The sequence below is a fragment of the Poecile atricapillus genome, chromosome 1, assembly GCF_030490865.1.
Source record: "Poecile atricapillus isolate bPoeAtr1 chromosome 1, bPoeAtr1.hap1, whole genome shotgun sequence".
Taxonomy (NCBI): domain Eukaryota; kingdom Metazoa; phylum Chordata; class Aves; order Passeriformes; family Paridae; genus Poecile; species Poecile atricapillus.
This window is the reverse complement of record NC_081249.1, coordinates 177,769,664-177,782,938: the sequence shown is the minus strand read 5'-3', so window position 1 is coordinate 177,782,938 and position 13,275 is coordinate 177,769,664. Positions and strand designations below refer to the sequence as shown.

The 13,275-nt window shown below is 46.0% G+C and overlaps 1 protein-coding gene across 4 annotated transcripts in view; it reads left to right on the top strand.

Moving 5' to 3' along the window:
• The first annotated feature begins 256 nt into the window (after positions 1 to 256).
• PELI2 (pellino E3 ubiquitin protein ligase family member 2) overlaps positions 257 to 13,275 on the top strand; it is a 79,961-nt gene continuing 66,942 nt past the window's right edge. For 2 of the 4 annotated variants that reach the window (XR_009279047.1, XM_058852237.1), the window contains exon 1: positions 257 to 539. Coding sequence is in view for 3 of the 4 variants with exons in the window: in XM_058852237.1 (XP_058708220.1) it covers positions 463 to 539 (77 nt within the window). In the remaining variant the exon portion in view is untranslated. The remainder of the gene's footprint in view (positions 540 to 13,275) is intronic. The other 2 variants (XM_058852259.1, XM_058852249.1) reach the window with 2 other exon arrangements.

Below are 13,275 nucleotides of genomic sequence, written 5' to 3'. Positions count from 1 at the left end.
GAGGTGACCCAGAGCCCCCCGCTCGGGACCCCTCGCTGACCCCGAGCCGCGGCCGCCGGTGCGCGGCCCCTTTAAGAGCGGCCGGGTCCCCTTTACTCTATGTTTACATAACACGGCCGGGCCGTACCACTGCCGCCTGTGCCGGGGGGGGGGGCGCGGCGCGCGGGAGGGGGCGGAGCGCACCCGCGCCCAGCCCCGCCCAGTCCGCCGACTGTTAATAGGCGCGGGGAGGGCGGGGCCACTCGCAGCCTCGCGGGGGGAAACGGCGCCGGTTCGCTCCTCCCGACCCCCCGCCGCGGCGGGTTGGTCCGTTCCCCCCGTTGGCTCCGCCCCCGGCCCCCCCTCGGTGTAGTGGCCGTTGCCGGTGGCCGGCGGCGCAGAGCGGAGCGGAGCCCGCTCGGGACGCGCCCCCGCGGCGGCGGCTCTGACGGGGGCGGCCGGTGCTACCATAGCGGCGGCCCCATGTTTTCCCCTAGCCAGGAGGAGCTGTGCGCGCTGAACAAGGAGCCCGTGAAGTACGGGGAGCTGGTGGTGCTGGGGTGAGCGCTGGGCAGGGGCTCCGGGGAGGGAGGGGGGGAGAAGCGCGGCGGTCCCGGGGCGGCGGGGGCTGCCCCGCTCCCAGGCTCCGGCTCAGCGCCGGCCGCGGCTCCGCGCTGCGAGGGAGCGCTCGGAGGTGAAGGGGGGCGCGTGGCGCTTCCCGCCTGCCCGGCGGCCGAGTGCGCGGGGGGGTGATCCCGAGGCATCCGCGGGGGGGTCCCGGTGCCCGAGGGAAGGATGGATGGGGGCTGTGGGGGGGGTCCCGTTTAGTGAGGGATGTGGGGAGGGAAGGACGGGGTCATGCCGGTGCCGGAGAGGAGCGGGGAGGGAGGGAGGGAGGGATGGAGGGGTGAAGGGGGGGAGGTCCCGATGCGTGACGGGGCGCGCGGTGCGGCCGTTGCGGGGACCCGGTGCCGGGGGGAGCGGGTAGGGACGGAGCGGGGACCCGGTGCCCGAGAGGAGCAGGGAGGGAGAGATGCGTGGGGGGTGGTCCCGGCGCCGGAGGGGGATGGATGGATGGATGGATGGATGGATGGATGGATGGATGGATGGTGGTCCCGGTGCCGGAGGGACAGACGGGCTGGCGGAGCGGGCTCCGGCCGCTCTCGGGCACGGAGGTCGCGGCGGGGCTGGGGAAGAAACTTCTTGCGGGGCCGGAGGGTGCGGGGTTATGGCACACAAACCCCCCCCGCTCCCCGCTGCGGGCCCCGTCCCTCCGCCGCTGCCGCCGGGAGACGGCGTCCTCCTTACAGATGGCAGGGAGATGACTTTGGAACGAGGAGCGGGAGGAGGGTGAAGCACTTATATTCAGATTCGTCGTGGAAATGTTTATTTTCTCGGCTTGATATGGATCTTAAAGTAATCCGCTTGGCATTACGCTGTTGCCCTGCTGTTAAAGCTCGCAGCCGCTCTTGCTGAGCGCCGCGGAGGCAGATGAGGGAGAAGCGCCTAAGCCGTGCTTGCTGAGAGCCCTCGCGAACCTCAGAAGAGATGCTTAATTTTGGTAGTTTAATAGGTGGTAACTCATGGTTCATGGAGTAATTTCTCAGTGCTAAACACGACGGAAAGGTTTGGGAGCCAGCCGTCAAGCAGCACAGTCACAGCCTCGCTGCGTTACTCAGCCTCCCCCAGAATCTGGTACATATTTGCTGCAAGGTCGTAGAAAACCCTGTTGTGGTTTCTTGGGGATTTTTGTTTCGGTCCTTTCCTAAAGAGCCGTGCTCACCTTTGGGGAATAACTGTTTTAAAAAGAGCAGTCCAGGCTGGGTACTCGTATCCAGCACCTTTTTTTCCTTAAGGGATGCTAAATGTTTCCTGTCACGAGACTGGGGCAAGATGCAGTTACCGTGGAATAAAACACAGCTGCTCTCGTGAACGTGGCGTAGCTGTTACTTGAAATCCTTGAATTTAAGTCCCTCGATTCGTGAGAAATACCCATATCTCACTAAATTTAATAAAGAAACGTTCTTACTGTTTCATTTGTGGAAATGGAGGGTGAGCTCAGCTGTGCAACACTGTCTCTGACAATAAAGTCATAGTATAATGCAGAATCTTTAATTAAATTAGAGTGCATAAATTGATGTTGTGCTGCAGAGGCTCTTTGTGCACAGCTGGAAGCGTTTTTCTTTCTGTTGCTTTACTATTTTTAGCAGCAGTTGAAAGTACAGAAGTATGAAATGCTTTGGCTCTGATCTTAACCTGGCAAAGTCTGGTGCGCTTTGCCTTTAATATGGGGACGCATTGATCTCAGCTTATCGGTTCTGCTGGGCTCTTGATCTTCACTGTGTGTGTGTTGAAGCACGCCAATAAAATCTAAATAAAACGTGTATGGCTGAGTTTAGGTCCTGTTTGAGTTTCAGCCGTTGTCTAAAACTACTGAGGTTGCATCTTGTTAGGTGTAGGATGTACAGAAAATGCGAGCAGATCTGTCCTTGCAGAGCAGCCAGGGACAAGAAGTCTGTGCATGGGGGCTGAGTCTCTCTGGTCACGCTGTGTCTGTGGCTGCGCTCAAACAATGGGGCTGTCACTGCTCACACAATGTGATCTAGGGCTAGGTGGACGTGATGGAAGCACTCCAGGAAATCTCATGACTTCAGTCACTGTATTTTTAATTTTTAGACCGAAGGTTGTTGTTTTAAGAGCCCTTTGCCACTTCAGGAGCTCGTTACTCCTATCAGAGGTCTCTTAAATGTTTGTAGCACCACAAATAATGCAAACATCCCTCTCTTTTCTTTGGTGACTCAACATTTGTGACTAGGAACTCTTGGAACAGCTTAAGCTGTTCAGGATGCTAAAAAAACCCTCTTAGTACCTGTTTTGTATTAAAATCTTGTAATCTGGAGTATCATTTAAATAAGACAGTGTAAATCTGCTCTCCTCCCTGTAGTGAAACTGAGATCTGGGGACCAGCAGAAGCGTAGTGTTGCAGCTCCTGTTACAACTGCCTGATTAAAATTGATAGCGCAGCCTCGCAGCTAGATTTAAAAGAAAAAAAAAAAAAGAAAAAGCTGTTTTGAGACACTGTGTGGGTTGTTTTTTTTTTTAAAAAAAAATGCCTTGATTGTGATGTTGATGAATAACTTGTGTCTTGAACTGTGAGACTTTTAAATTAGGTGGTGAAAAGGATGATGAACAAAGGAATTGGCATACCTGGCAAACTGCTGAGCTCCTGTTTTTAAGATGACAAAACTTTCCCTTTATCTTTTGCTCTCACTCTGCCTTAGCAGTATTAAAGTGGGGCTGCTGTACCTTGACCTTTAAATGGAGGGGAAGAGGCGGTGTTTTGGCAGGAGCTGCCTCTCCCAGCAGGGCACACGTTCCTTATTGTCTGCAATAGTTGTGATTGCTCAGTCTGCGCCTTAATGTGAGCCCCAGTAAATCCCGAGGCGTTTCACAAACACATTTCTAATAACCTTCTCCCAGCACCGCGCTACGTCTGTGCTGGCAGTGATGTGGCAGCGTGTGTTTGGTTAAGATTTTGCCGAGGTTTACATAATCAATGTTGTAGTGAATAGAAACAGTTTATGTAAATCGAGCCAGACAGGTCAAGATGGCTGGTAAAGAAGAGATCATCTGCTTTATTGTGAATCTGCTTGTGTACATCTGCTCGTAGCATCATCTGCTCACAAAAGGCTCTGGATTTCTTGGTGAAGCAGAAACATTCATATTCTAATTCTTTTTGAAGAAAAAAAGAAAGCAGCTTTGTTTGAAGTCCTGTCAAAGTAATGGCTCATTATATATTTCTTGGAACGTGGGGCTGGAGGGAGTTAAGGAGATGCTGAATGCAGTACCAAGCACCTGAATAGTGTCGGGGCTTGTTAGTTACTGCGGCTGTCAGTAGCTTTTGTTTGACTTATCCAGTGTGGTGTTAATGTTTTGAGGTTCCTGTCCTGGCCCCTTCCTCCTGGTGCCCCTTTGTCCCCTAACTTTGAATTTTGGCCTGAGGGCTTTATTCCAGCAGTGTCATTGCAGCCAGCCTGGCTCTGCTGAATGTGAAGGAGCTGGTCCCTGGCTGCAGGGGGTGCCTGTCACTGGGGGCAGGTGGCAGTGGCCTGGGACCCTTCAATCCTTTGGGACTGCACCATGGGGAAGGGCAGCTGTGGCCTCTCAGGAAAGTCACTTGATTAAAATGATGTCAATTGAAAGAGGAAGAGCAAAGAGATACGAGCTATAGTCAGTGGCTGAGTTCTGTAGCAGTGAAAGATTTGCACCTGCCATTGAATGCTTTGTTGGATGGCAGTTTTGGATGGGGTTTCTGGTGGTTGTGTGCATGTAAATGGAATATTCCTTATTAACCAAAGGCTTTCTGGGTATTTGCTACTCCTTTAGCAAGGAGGTACAGCCTGGTGCATCCTCAGCTGAGGAAGACTTTGTCATACAGATTTACTGGATTTTGCAGTACCTAATGCATTTTTTAAATTGAACCAGACAAAACTCTTAAGGGCTGTCCCTCAGTAGAGTGGTACAGTAGTAACTTTGAAATTGCTGTCAGCATTTTACGTGTAAATTTTCCATTGTCAACCATTAAAATAAATGACATTGGTTAATTTGGAGGTTTCAGTGCTAAAAGAAGCCACTGTGAGTTGTTATGGGAGCATTGTTTAATGTGGACTGTTGGGCATACTTGAATAAACAGGCTGTAGTTTTGGTTCAATTTAACCTTTTGAGAAATTAGAATAAAAGGATAGGTCTTGGAGCAACCTGGTCTAGTGGAAGATGTCCCTACCCATAGCAGGTCTTTAAGGTCTCTTCCAACCCAAACCATTCTGGGATTCTACAGAAATTGCACTTGTATTTAGTCTTTTGTGGTAATATTTGGGAAGATCTTCTCATTGATAGACTGCTTTATACTTGAAGCAACCTTAGATCTGAAACAATCTTTCTGTGTTAATCTAAATGGATACGCATTTTTAAATTCCTGTTTTTCCTACTGGCTTTTTTTTGACTGATCAAAGTTCCCACTACCATGGGTAAATGAAGTTTCTGAAGTGTCTTCTGCTTATAAACACATTTCCTTTTTTTTTTACTTACCTGTCTGGCTTTTCATGTAACTCTTGTTCATCTCTTGTTATGCAGTTCAGGAAGAAGCCAATGCAGGTTTCCAGTGGTGATGCAGTGTGGGATCTGTGCTTGTCCTTGAGTGCTCTTTGCTTGTGTGCATGGACTGAAGGAGGAGGGAGAGTCATCCTGGCTGTGGAATTAAACTGGGGACTGAGTTTGCACGTAGATGGATTTGCTGTCTGATACCAGACTGAGGCTTGGTTTAATGACTTGGGTGATTTTCTGCACTGTCTGGTGTAAATACATTGGTGAAACTGCTTAGGTGACTCGAGTTCTGCTTTTAAACCTTATTTGAAAATGTACTTTAGGTTTCATTTAAAGCACATTATGGGAGCTACCAGTTAAATGTGTTCAGGGTCATGATTCTGTGAGAATCATTGACTCCAGCAGTCATTGCTGGAAGGCTGCTGTTCTAGAGAAATAGATTTTGGTTTGGGCTTTTTTTTTTTAATATTAACAGTGGCTTCTTGGAGACCTTTGTCTTCTGCTATGTTTATAGTGGATCTTATGTGTGCATATTGCGAATGTGTGATCAGGGTCAGTTCAAACTTGCAAGGAGATTAATCAAACACCAGAAGAATTGTGTCTGAATAGAACATTAACTGCAGTGTAGGAAAACAGTGGAAAGGATTGTATCTGGGGAAAGGTCTGTGGATTTTTTTGGAATACTTGTGTATGGCTGGATAGAGCAAACGTTTTGCTTCATTTAAGCTAAGAAAGAAAACATACTTGAGTTGGTTTTCTGCAGCTATCCTATTCCTTGGAGTACTTTTGACTTTCTCAGAGTGCAGATTTGTATCCAGCTGTAGGCTTTATTCACAGCATCTCAGTACCGATGTAAAATCAGAGAGCAGAAACATCAGACTCCAAAATCTATGTTTGTTGAAGCAAATCACAGCCTCAAACGTCTGCATGTTTAATGTTTGTTATAAAAAGGAAACTGAGTGCATTCTGGAAGTTAAACTAATCCCCTTGGTGTGTACAGGCAGGAGGTCACACATATGGAAGTGAAAGGCTCAGGCTTTTTTTCTTAAAATATGGAAAACAGTTTACTCTGAATAAACAAGTCTGGGAAATGAAGGACTTTGCCTTTGATACACTTTTTGTATAGAACCAAGTAGAACCACTGTTCCTCTTCAGTCCTGGCAGAATCAGGGATGAATAGTTTTCCATTTTCAGCTGGAATTTGTAAATGTAAATTTGTAAATACTGTAACAGTCCACTTGGTTCTACTTTAAAATATGTGTATAAACCAAGAAATTACTTTCTAGGCTGTTAAGGTTTGTTTTTTGCTGCTGAAACCAGTATCTTACTTAAGCTATTTCATGTTCCTTCTTAACAGCAGGCTGTTCTTTGACTGTAATTACAAGGTTGCTTGAGAACAGATTTTCCTAAGAAGTCAGGAACTTTCTATTATCCAGTTCAAACTGAAATTATAGCTGGTTTATACTCACAGGACTAATGTTGCTCTGTAACTTGCTCAGTAGTGATAGAAGGTTTAAACTTAACCTTCATCTTCTGTACCCTGAAGAGGTATGTGAGTGTAGTACCTGCTCTAGGTGGGGTTTGTTAGTTCAGGGTGCCAGCAGAGAAGTTTTACAACTGTTTGCAAAGTCCTGCAAAAGTGTCGTGTTTCCTGTTGGTATTGTCTGCACAGCCTTTGGTTCTCAGTTTGTCCTGGGCACTTGTGACTGGTGTGGCTGTGAAACCTTCCAAAGAGGACTCCTCTGGTGTGTTTGTTTGTCTTTGTTTAGTGCTTCTTGTGGTGTCATCTCAGTTGTGTCTGGTTATTCTGCACTGTCATACTCGTGGCTTATTTGTCCTGTGGTCAGCAAGGCAAGTGAAGTAGAGGAGGATTTGGTCTAAGCTCCCAGCTTGAAACAGGATCTCAAGCTGGTTTCCAGTGTACTTTGTGCTGTCAAATCCTTTTTTTGGCTCTACTGTTTGATACCCTAAATCTCATTTGTGTTGAGGATGCTTTTTCTTTTATCAACAGAAATCCTTATGTTTATTCTCTCTCTGTCCCAAGGTCACCACTGAAAGCTTGCATGTGACTTGTCACGAGTTTAAACCTTCAGGGACAGGAATGAGGTTGCTGGTATAGGGAGTGTGCCTGCTTCCAGAGACTTTTGAGGCAAAGCTGCTCACTTCTTTTTTTTGTTGTTTTATGAAGACATGACTAAATGGTGCCCTTGCATTTTCACTTGACCTGCATAGACCAATTTGTTGAGGGGCTCCTGCTTTTCCTTTGGAGGGCTTGTTTCCCTCTTGAGAAGATGCAGTTCAGAATTTTATGCCTCCCTTATCTTTGCATCATACTTGTTTTTAGGCATCTCCTGCTGTAACCCAGGTTAGTCCTGGGTCTTGAGTTCATAGCGACATTCCTGTGCTTTGGGGCACCAATTCATGCCTTGTCTGACAAACTGTAAGTAACATCTGGGATTAGACTGCTTTAATCCTATTACTTGCCAGCCTGGAATAGTCTTGGGCTCATGTTAAGCAAAGAGTACAGTTGAGAGCAGTGGGGGTTCCAAAGCAGAGATTAGTGAGCTCTGAGGGCAGAGCAGGAGCTGTCCCAGCTCCTCGCCTGTGCTGCAGCATCCAGCACCTTCTGCACCACCAGCTGTGCCCCTCTGTGTGACTCTGGTTGACCTTGCAGTGTGACTCTCCCTGGGTCTCTGCAGTGGTGATGACTGAATAATGATTTAAAACCAAAGAGCAGGGGAGGACAGCAGGCAGCACACTGTTTGTAGGGTTTTCTTAAAGTCTGAGTATGAGGCATCGTGGTGCTGGGAATTCAGCACTAAGGGTAAGCTGTCTTTGGGTTTGCCTAGGAATAAACATCTCTCCTGCCCTTCCCACAAACAGCACTTGTTGGCTGGAGTTGAGAGATTTTAGGATTCAGGAAGGCAGTCTTTGTAGGAAATCCCTGTACACTGAAACTTCAGCAGTTTTAAATAATTGGTGTTTGAAGACTTGTCACTGAGGAGCCGTGTGGCAGGAGGACACAGCATTTTAGTGTGATGGGGTTATGAGTGGTGTGTGAACAGGGTGACACTGGACTTGCATTGTCTTCATCTAGGCAATGCTTCTACAGTTACTCCTTCTGATTAGCATAACCTCTGTTCCTAAAAATAGCAACTATCAGCTGTTTTGCAATGAATTTTTGCTCAGTTCTTCATATTCCAGCCTTGGAAGTCCTCGTGTGAGGTCACTGGGAAGCACGCACGCAGCTGGGTAGTACAGCAGTTATTGGCTCATGGAGAAGAGAGTAATTCAGCTAAAAGCTTTCCTCTGTTTCACAACAGAAATGTCATCTGGAGGGAGCACATTATAAACAGCAGTTGTGAAAATGGATACAGACAACGTCTACAAAGCTGAAGAGTTTGTTGTGTTAAAAGCAAAGTGGTTTGGAGATGAGCTCCATTTGATGAGGAATGATATGAAGGTGCTGATAGCTGAAGGACCTGTTTAGGTTGAGCTGCTTTCAACAGCAGTTTGTTTCTGCTGGAGGGAGGGAAAGCAGGCAAGCTCTGTTTTGTGCTTCTGGAAGTGATTTACTTCAGGTCATTTAACAGTATAATTTTTAATATTGCATGCTGACCTCACTGTAGATACAACTCAAGTGTTTCAAGGAGGATGGAGTAGATGTGGGCCTAATCTGGGGAGCACAAGGCTTCCTGTTCTAGGAAATTGGTACAAAGGCCACACATGCCCTCACTTGAGTGTTTGTCAATAAAAACCTGATGTTCTTCTGTCATATTTATTGCTTACATTAACTATGATAGAGCTGCACTGCTATGTAGCAAGTAATTGTATTTACCAGAGGTACAGGCAGCTGCACAGTGAGTAAAGGACTGTGTAAAATATCTGTTGTGCTGCCTCCCCAAAGGAATGGGGACAGGCAAGAAAAGTTATGACAGCTGGCATGTGGTGGGTTAAAAGGAGAAGGCCAAGAAGTGTTGTGGTCATCTCCTTGAGTATTGTGGTTAACTGACCCCTGTTGCAAATTTTTTTTTTTTTTCTCTTTACATTCAAGGAATTGAGGACAAGAAGTTACCAGTCTTTCTTTCTGAGGAATGCTTTTTAACTTTTTGAAGCACTTATTTAACTGTAATGATGTGTTTAGTGGGCTTTCAAATTACTCTTCACCCAGAAATGTGTGCTGTCTTTAATTTAGATTCTAGTTCATAAGCTGTCATGAAACAATTTTATTCTTCAAACTTTGAAGTCAGTTGAGGCTTTGGTAATGCCTCAACTAACAGGTAGGCTTCGAACTTCTAAGGTGTATCCTCTTAAGGCATGGAAATGTCATTGGTGAGGACAGAGTGGAACTGACTGTGAAGACAACTGGTCCCTGTATGAATGTAAACAAATTGAAGTGAATAAAAGCTTAAATCTCTGCTTGCTTGTTACAAATAAACTGGAGCCCAAATGTGCAAACCCTGGAGCACGTGCCCCTAAGAAGAGTGAAAGAACTGTTTAGTCTGGACACAGAAGTTAATGGGCTGAAACTTTGATATAAGCACAGCTGTATTTCTTCATGTGCAACAGTGTGAATTCATTTTGATTGTTGATGTCTGATTTAGTGCTGGTGGGGGCACAGCCTTTGAAACAGGAGTAGAGTTTGTGTGTGTCCTCCTCTCACAGGAGACGCTGTGCTGGTGAAAGATAGCGAGGGCTGCGTGGTTCCTGCTTCCCAGCACATCCTGTGGCAGGGTTCAGCACCTCACAGATTGACTGTGTTTTTTATGGAACATTGACTAATATACCAAAATGTTGCTGTACTTTCAACTTGCCTTTCTCCTAGTGCATGTTTGACCTCTGAGAGCAAATAGCTGTGTAGCTCAATACTTGGATTCAAAATCATTTTGATGTTGAAGAAGAATCTTTCAGGCTTGATAGGATTCATTACCTTGTGCTTGCCCTAACCTTCCTGCTAACATACGTGCAATACTTACCTTGAATCGCATTCTGAATCTTAAAATTTGCTGGAGTGATTTCTCAGTGCATCAGGGAGCGAGTTTTGATTCATGAATTTGCTGTGTGGCTTTCTGTGCTGGGCAGTGGGCAGAAGTCCCATTCCAGAGCCACGTGTGTGATGGGAGAGGTGGCAGTGTCCTGCTGCAGGTCTGCACCTCCTCTGGGAGGACTGCAGTACACAGGAATTCTTTGTAAGTGTTCCCTCTGACTCTGCCAGAAGGTTTAATTAAATGGGCTGTCAGTACCTTGATGGCTTTTGCCAAAAAACTACCGGCAAATTAAGCAAATGGAATGATTTGGTGTGGGGGCAGATCTATGAGGAGGCAGGTGTTGGTTCATACGAGCAGCTGAGTAATTTGTTCCATCAGAGCAAAAACTGGAGAAGGAAGTTTGGCAACAGCCAAGTGGGCAATTTTGCATGTTTTTTTTACTCTACTTTTTTTAGGCTGGGCTTCACTGGAAGAATGAAAAGAGTGAAAGATGAGGGAGGCTTCAAAACACCACTGGTGATGGAGCTGCCCTTGGGATGGTTCTGGCATTCCAGGGGGTCGCAGATCTGGCTCCATGGGCAGTGGCCATGGAATCTGTGGTGCTTTGGTCTTACTGACTGTGCTGAGATTTGTTCCCTAGGTGAAATGCCTTGCTCAGGGTGCCAGGGTAGAGACTGCAAGCTGCTTGTTTGCTTTTAGGGATGTGCGCTGCAAATTCCCCATAATTTCCACAAATATTTTCTTAATACCCAAATGTTCTTTCTTACCCTTTTTGGTCATGAGTCCTTGTGCCCATTTAAAAGACTTTGATGGAGCTTTCCCAAAATCTCTAGATGTGTTTCTTCTTTTGCCTACAAAAGATAACTAAGCTGGGTTTTTTTCCAGTATTTTCACAGTCTGCTTGCTGTCAGAGCAAAAGAGCTTTAAGTTTTGGCTTGGATTTGGGGCCTTTTTCCATGTTTGAGCACAAAATGCTGGAGTTCCATTGCTTGCTTAGCTGTGCCTTATCTCTGGTTGTGCAATCCCACTTCCAGCTGCAAAACTGGAGTGCCATATATCCAGTTTTATTGCAAGTTTGGAGTTTCCAGCATGCAGAGACTGGTGTTATCCAGCAAATAGCTGTCCATGTAAGGATGCAGGAAGAAAGTACAGTTCCCTCTGTAAGCAAAGCCAGGGCTTAAGTGATTAACAGCGTCTAAGTCAAGCTCTGTGTACCTTACTGGTTTATCATGTGCAATGTGACTTCAGGTTCAACTCAGGAATTGGCCTCTGATCACATAGTGCTGGTTTGCACCTTCAACTCTTTGGAGGAGACTGGTTTGTGTTAGGGCTTTACCTACTGGAAATGTCTTGGTGTAGAGAGAACAATGGTAAAACGATATTTTGTTAAAGGGTAAGCCGATTCTTGAGGCAAAAGTGATTTGTTCTTTGACCTCTGGGCATTCTGTAGCCAGTGCATGTGAGAAGGAAGGAACAGGATTTGAGGCTGGCTGGGGTCCAGTTGCAGACTATTCAGGCCCAAAGAAGGAGAATGGGCTTATTTGTAAGTTTTGGGCTGAGATGACAGTTGAGAAAAACCAGGTGTCTCACTTTTGTGAACTGAGGAAATTAGTTACGAATATGTCAGGTGGTAAAAGTGGGATGCTTTGTGCTGTGCAGAGATAGAGAAATGCATTAAAGATCAGTTTGTCATGCCTAAGTCAAGGGACCAAAATACTTAGCTGAGTTAAACTAAAAGAGATAAGAATGTATGATGCTCTTTAATATCCAGAAAATAAGTGTATTCATTTGTAAAAACAACTCATTTATTGTAACCACGAGTACAAAGGGATGTTCTCCCACCTCCTGTACCATTCTTACTTGTGCATGAACTGAGTGGAGCTTGTATAAGTGATTGGGAGCAGCCTTTGGTTTACTTAGTCATTATTAAATGAAAGGCTGGTCTGGTTAGAGATAACACACATTTAATTTTCTTCCTGCTTCTCTTCCTAGACTTTACTCTGTATTTGGAAAAAGACAGAGTTTATTTGATGTACAGACTTAAGCAGTGTGACAGCTTTTGTCAAAATTTAAAAAATACAGTATAGCAAGCAGAATTTGACAGGACCTTTCAGTTTCCTATTATTTGTTGTTTGTTTTGGAAGAACAGAAGTCCAGATAATGATTGTTCAGATGAGCAGTTTGTCTTGTCATAAATGAATGGTGGTTAAAATCTGGAGAAGTTCTGAGCAGGTCCTTGTTTCACACTGATGGTTGTAACTGCCTGTAGCCTCTGGAGCTGCTGGTGTTTGTTGGTGTGGGATAAGCTGTGTAAGGATCTGGTGTTGGGACTGAGCAAGGCAGTCAGTTTTGGGGTGGTGATGGCACAGCTGGAGAGAAGCAGTCCCTGCTCCTGGCTGTCCAGGCAGTTTTCTTGCAGGAGCAGGACACTGAATCCTCAGCTCTGCTGGCACGACTGGCTCCCTATCCCAGTCATTTTCCATCTGCCTCTGGTGAACATGCCGTGATTTACTGAGAGATGTAGTGACAGGTGAGGTTGTAGTCTGTAACTGGAAATGAAGGATGTCACTGAACTGATTTTATTCCACAGCCTCCCGATGCTATTTGAGCTCTGGTGAGGAGAGGCTGTAAGATGAATGAGATTCCCACCCCCCTCCTTGTTAGACATCAGGGAATCCGTGTGACTGATTCTCACCTCTGAGAAAAAGCTTCATTTGGAGCTGTCACCTCAGTAGACAAAGAAGGAATCCAACTGCAAGACATGCACCCAGAGGAAATCATGCTTTGCTGGTTCCCTGGCTTATGAAACTCCTTGTTTTTTCATTGTTCTCCTTGTCACTACTATTGCTTCACCTCTGCTGCCTGCAGTAGTAATAACAGCGTTGGGATGTCGAGTTTGAGTGAGTGTGAATGGACACAAATGTTCTGCTACCCCAAGTAACCGAGGGGTAGATGTAGAAGAGTTAGGGAATTTTGTCTTTTCTTGGAAAACCAGCTTTTTGGAGTAATTTTGAGCACAACCTGGAACTTCTTTGAGAACTGTCAACAATGTCTCGTGTAGTTTAGCAGTCTCATATTTTGCCTCATGTATATGAGCTCAGTTCAGAGCTAAGAATAGTATTCTGTGTTACTCAAACATTTAAATTTTCTGGATGTGGAATGTCTCCTTTTCCTACTGGTTGTAAAATATCCTAGTGGAGGATTT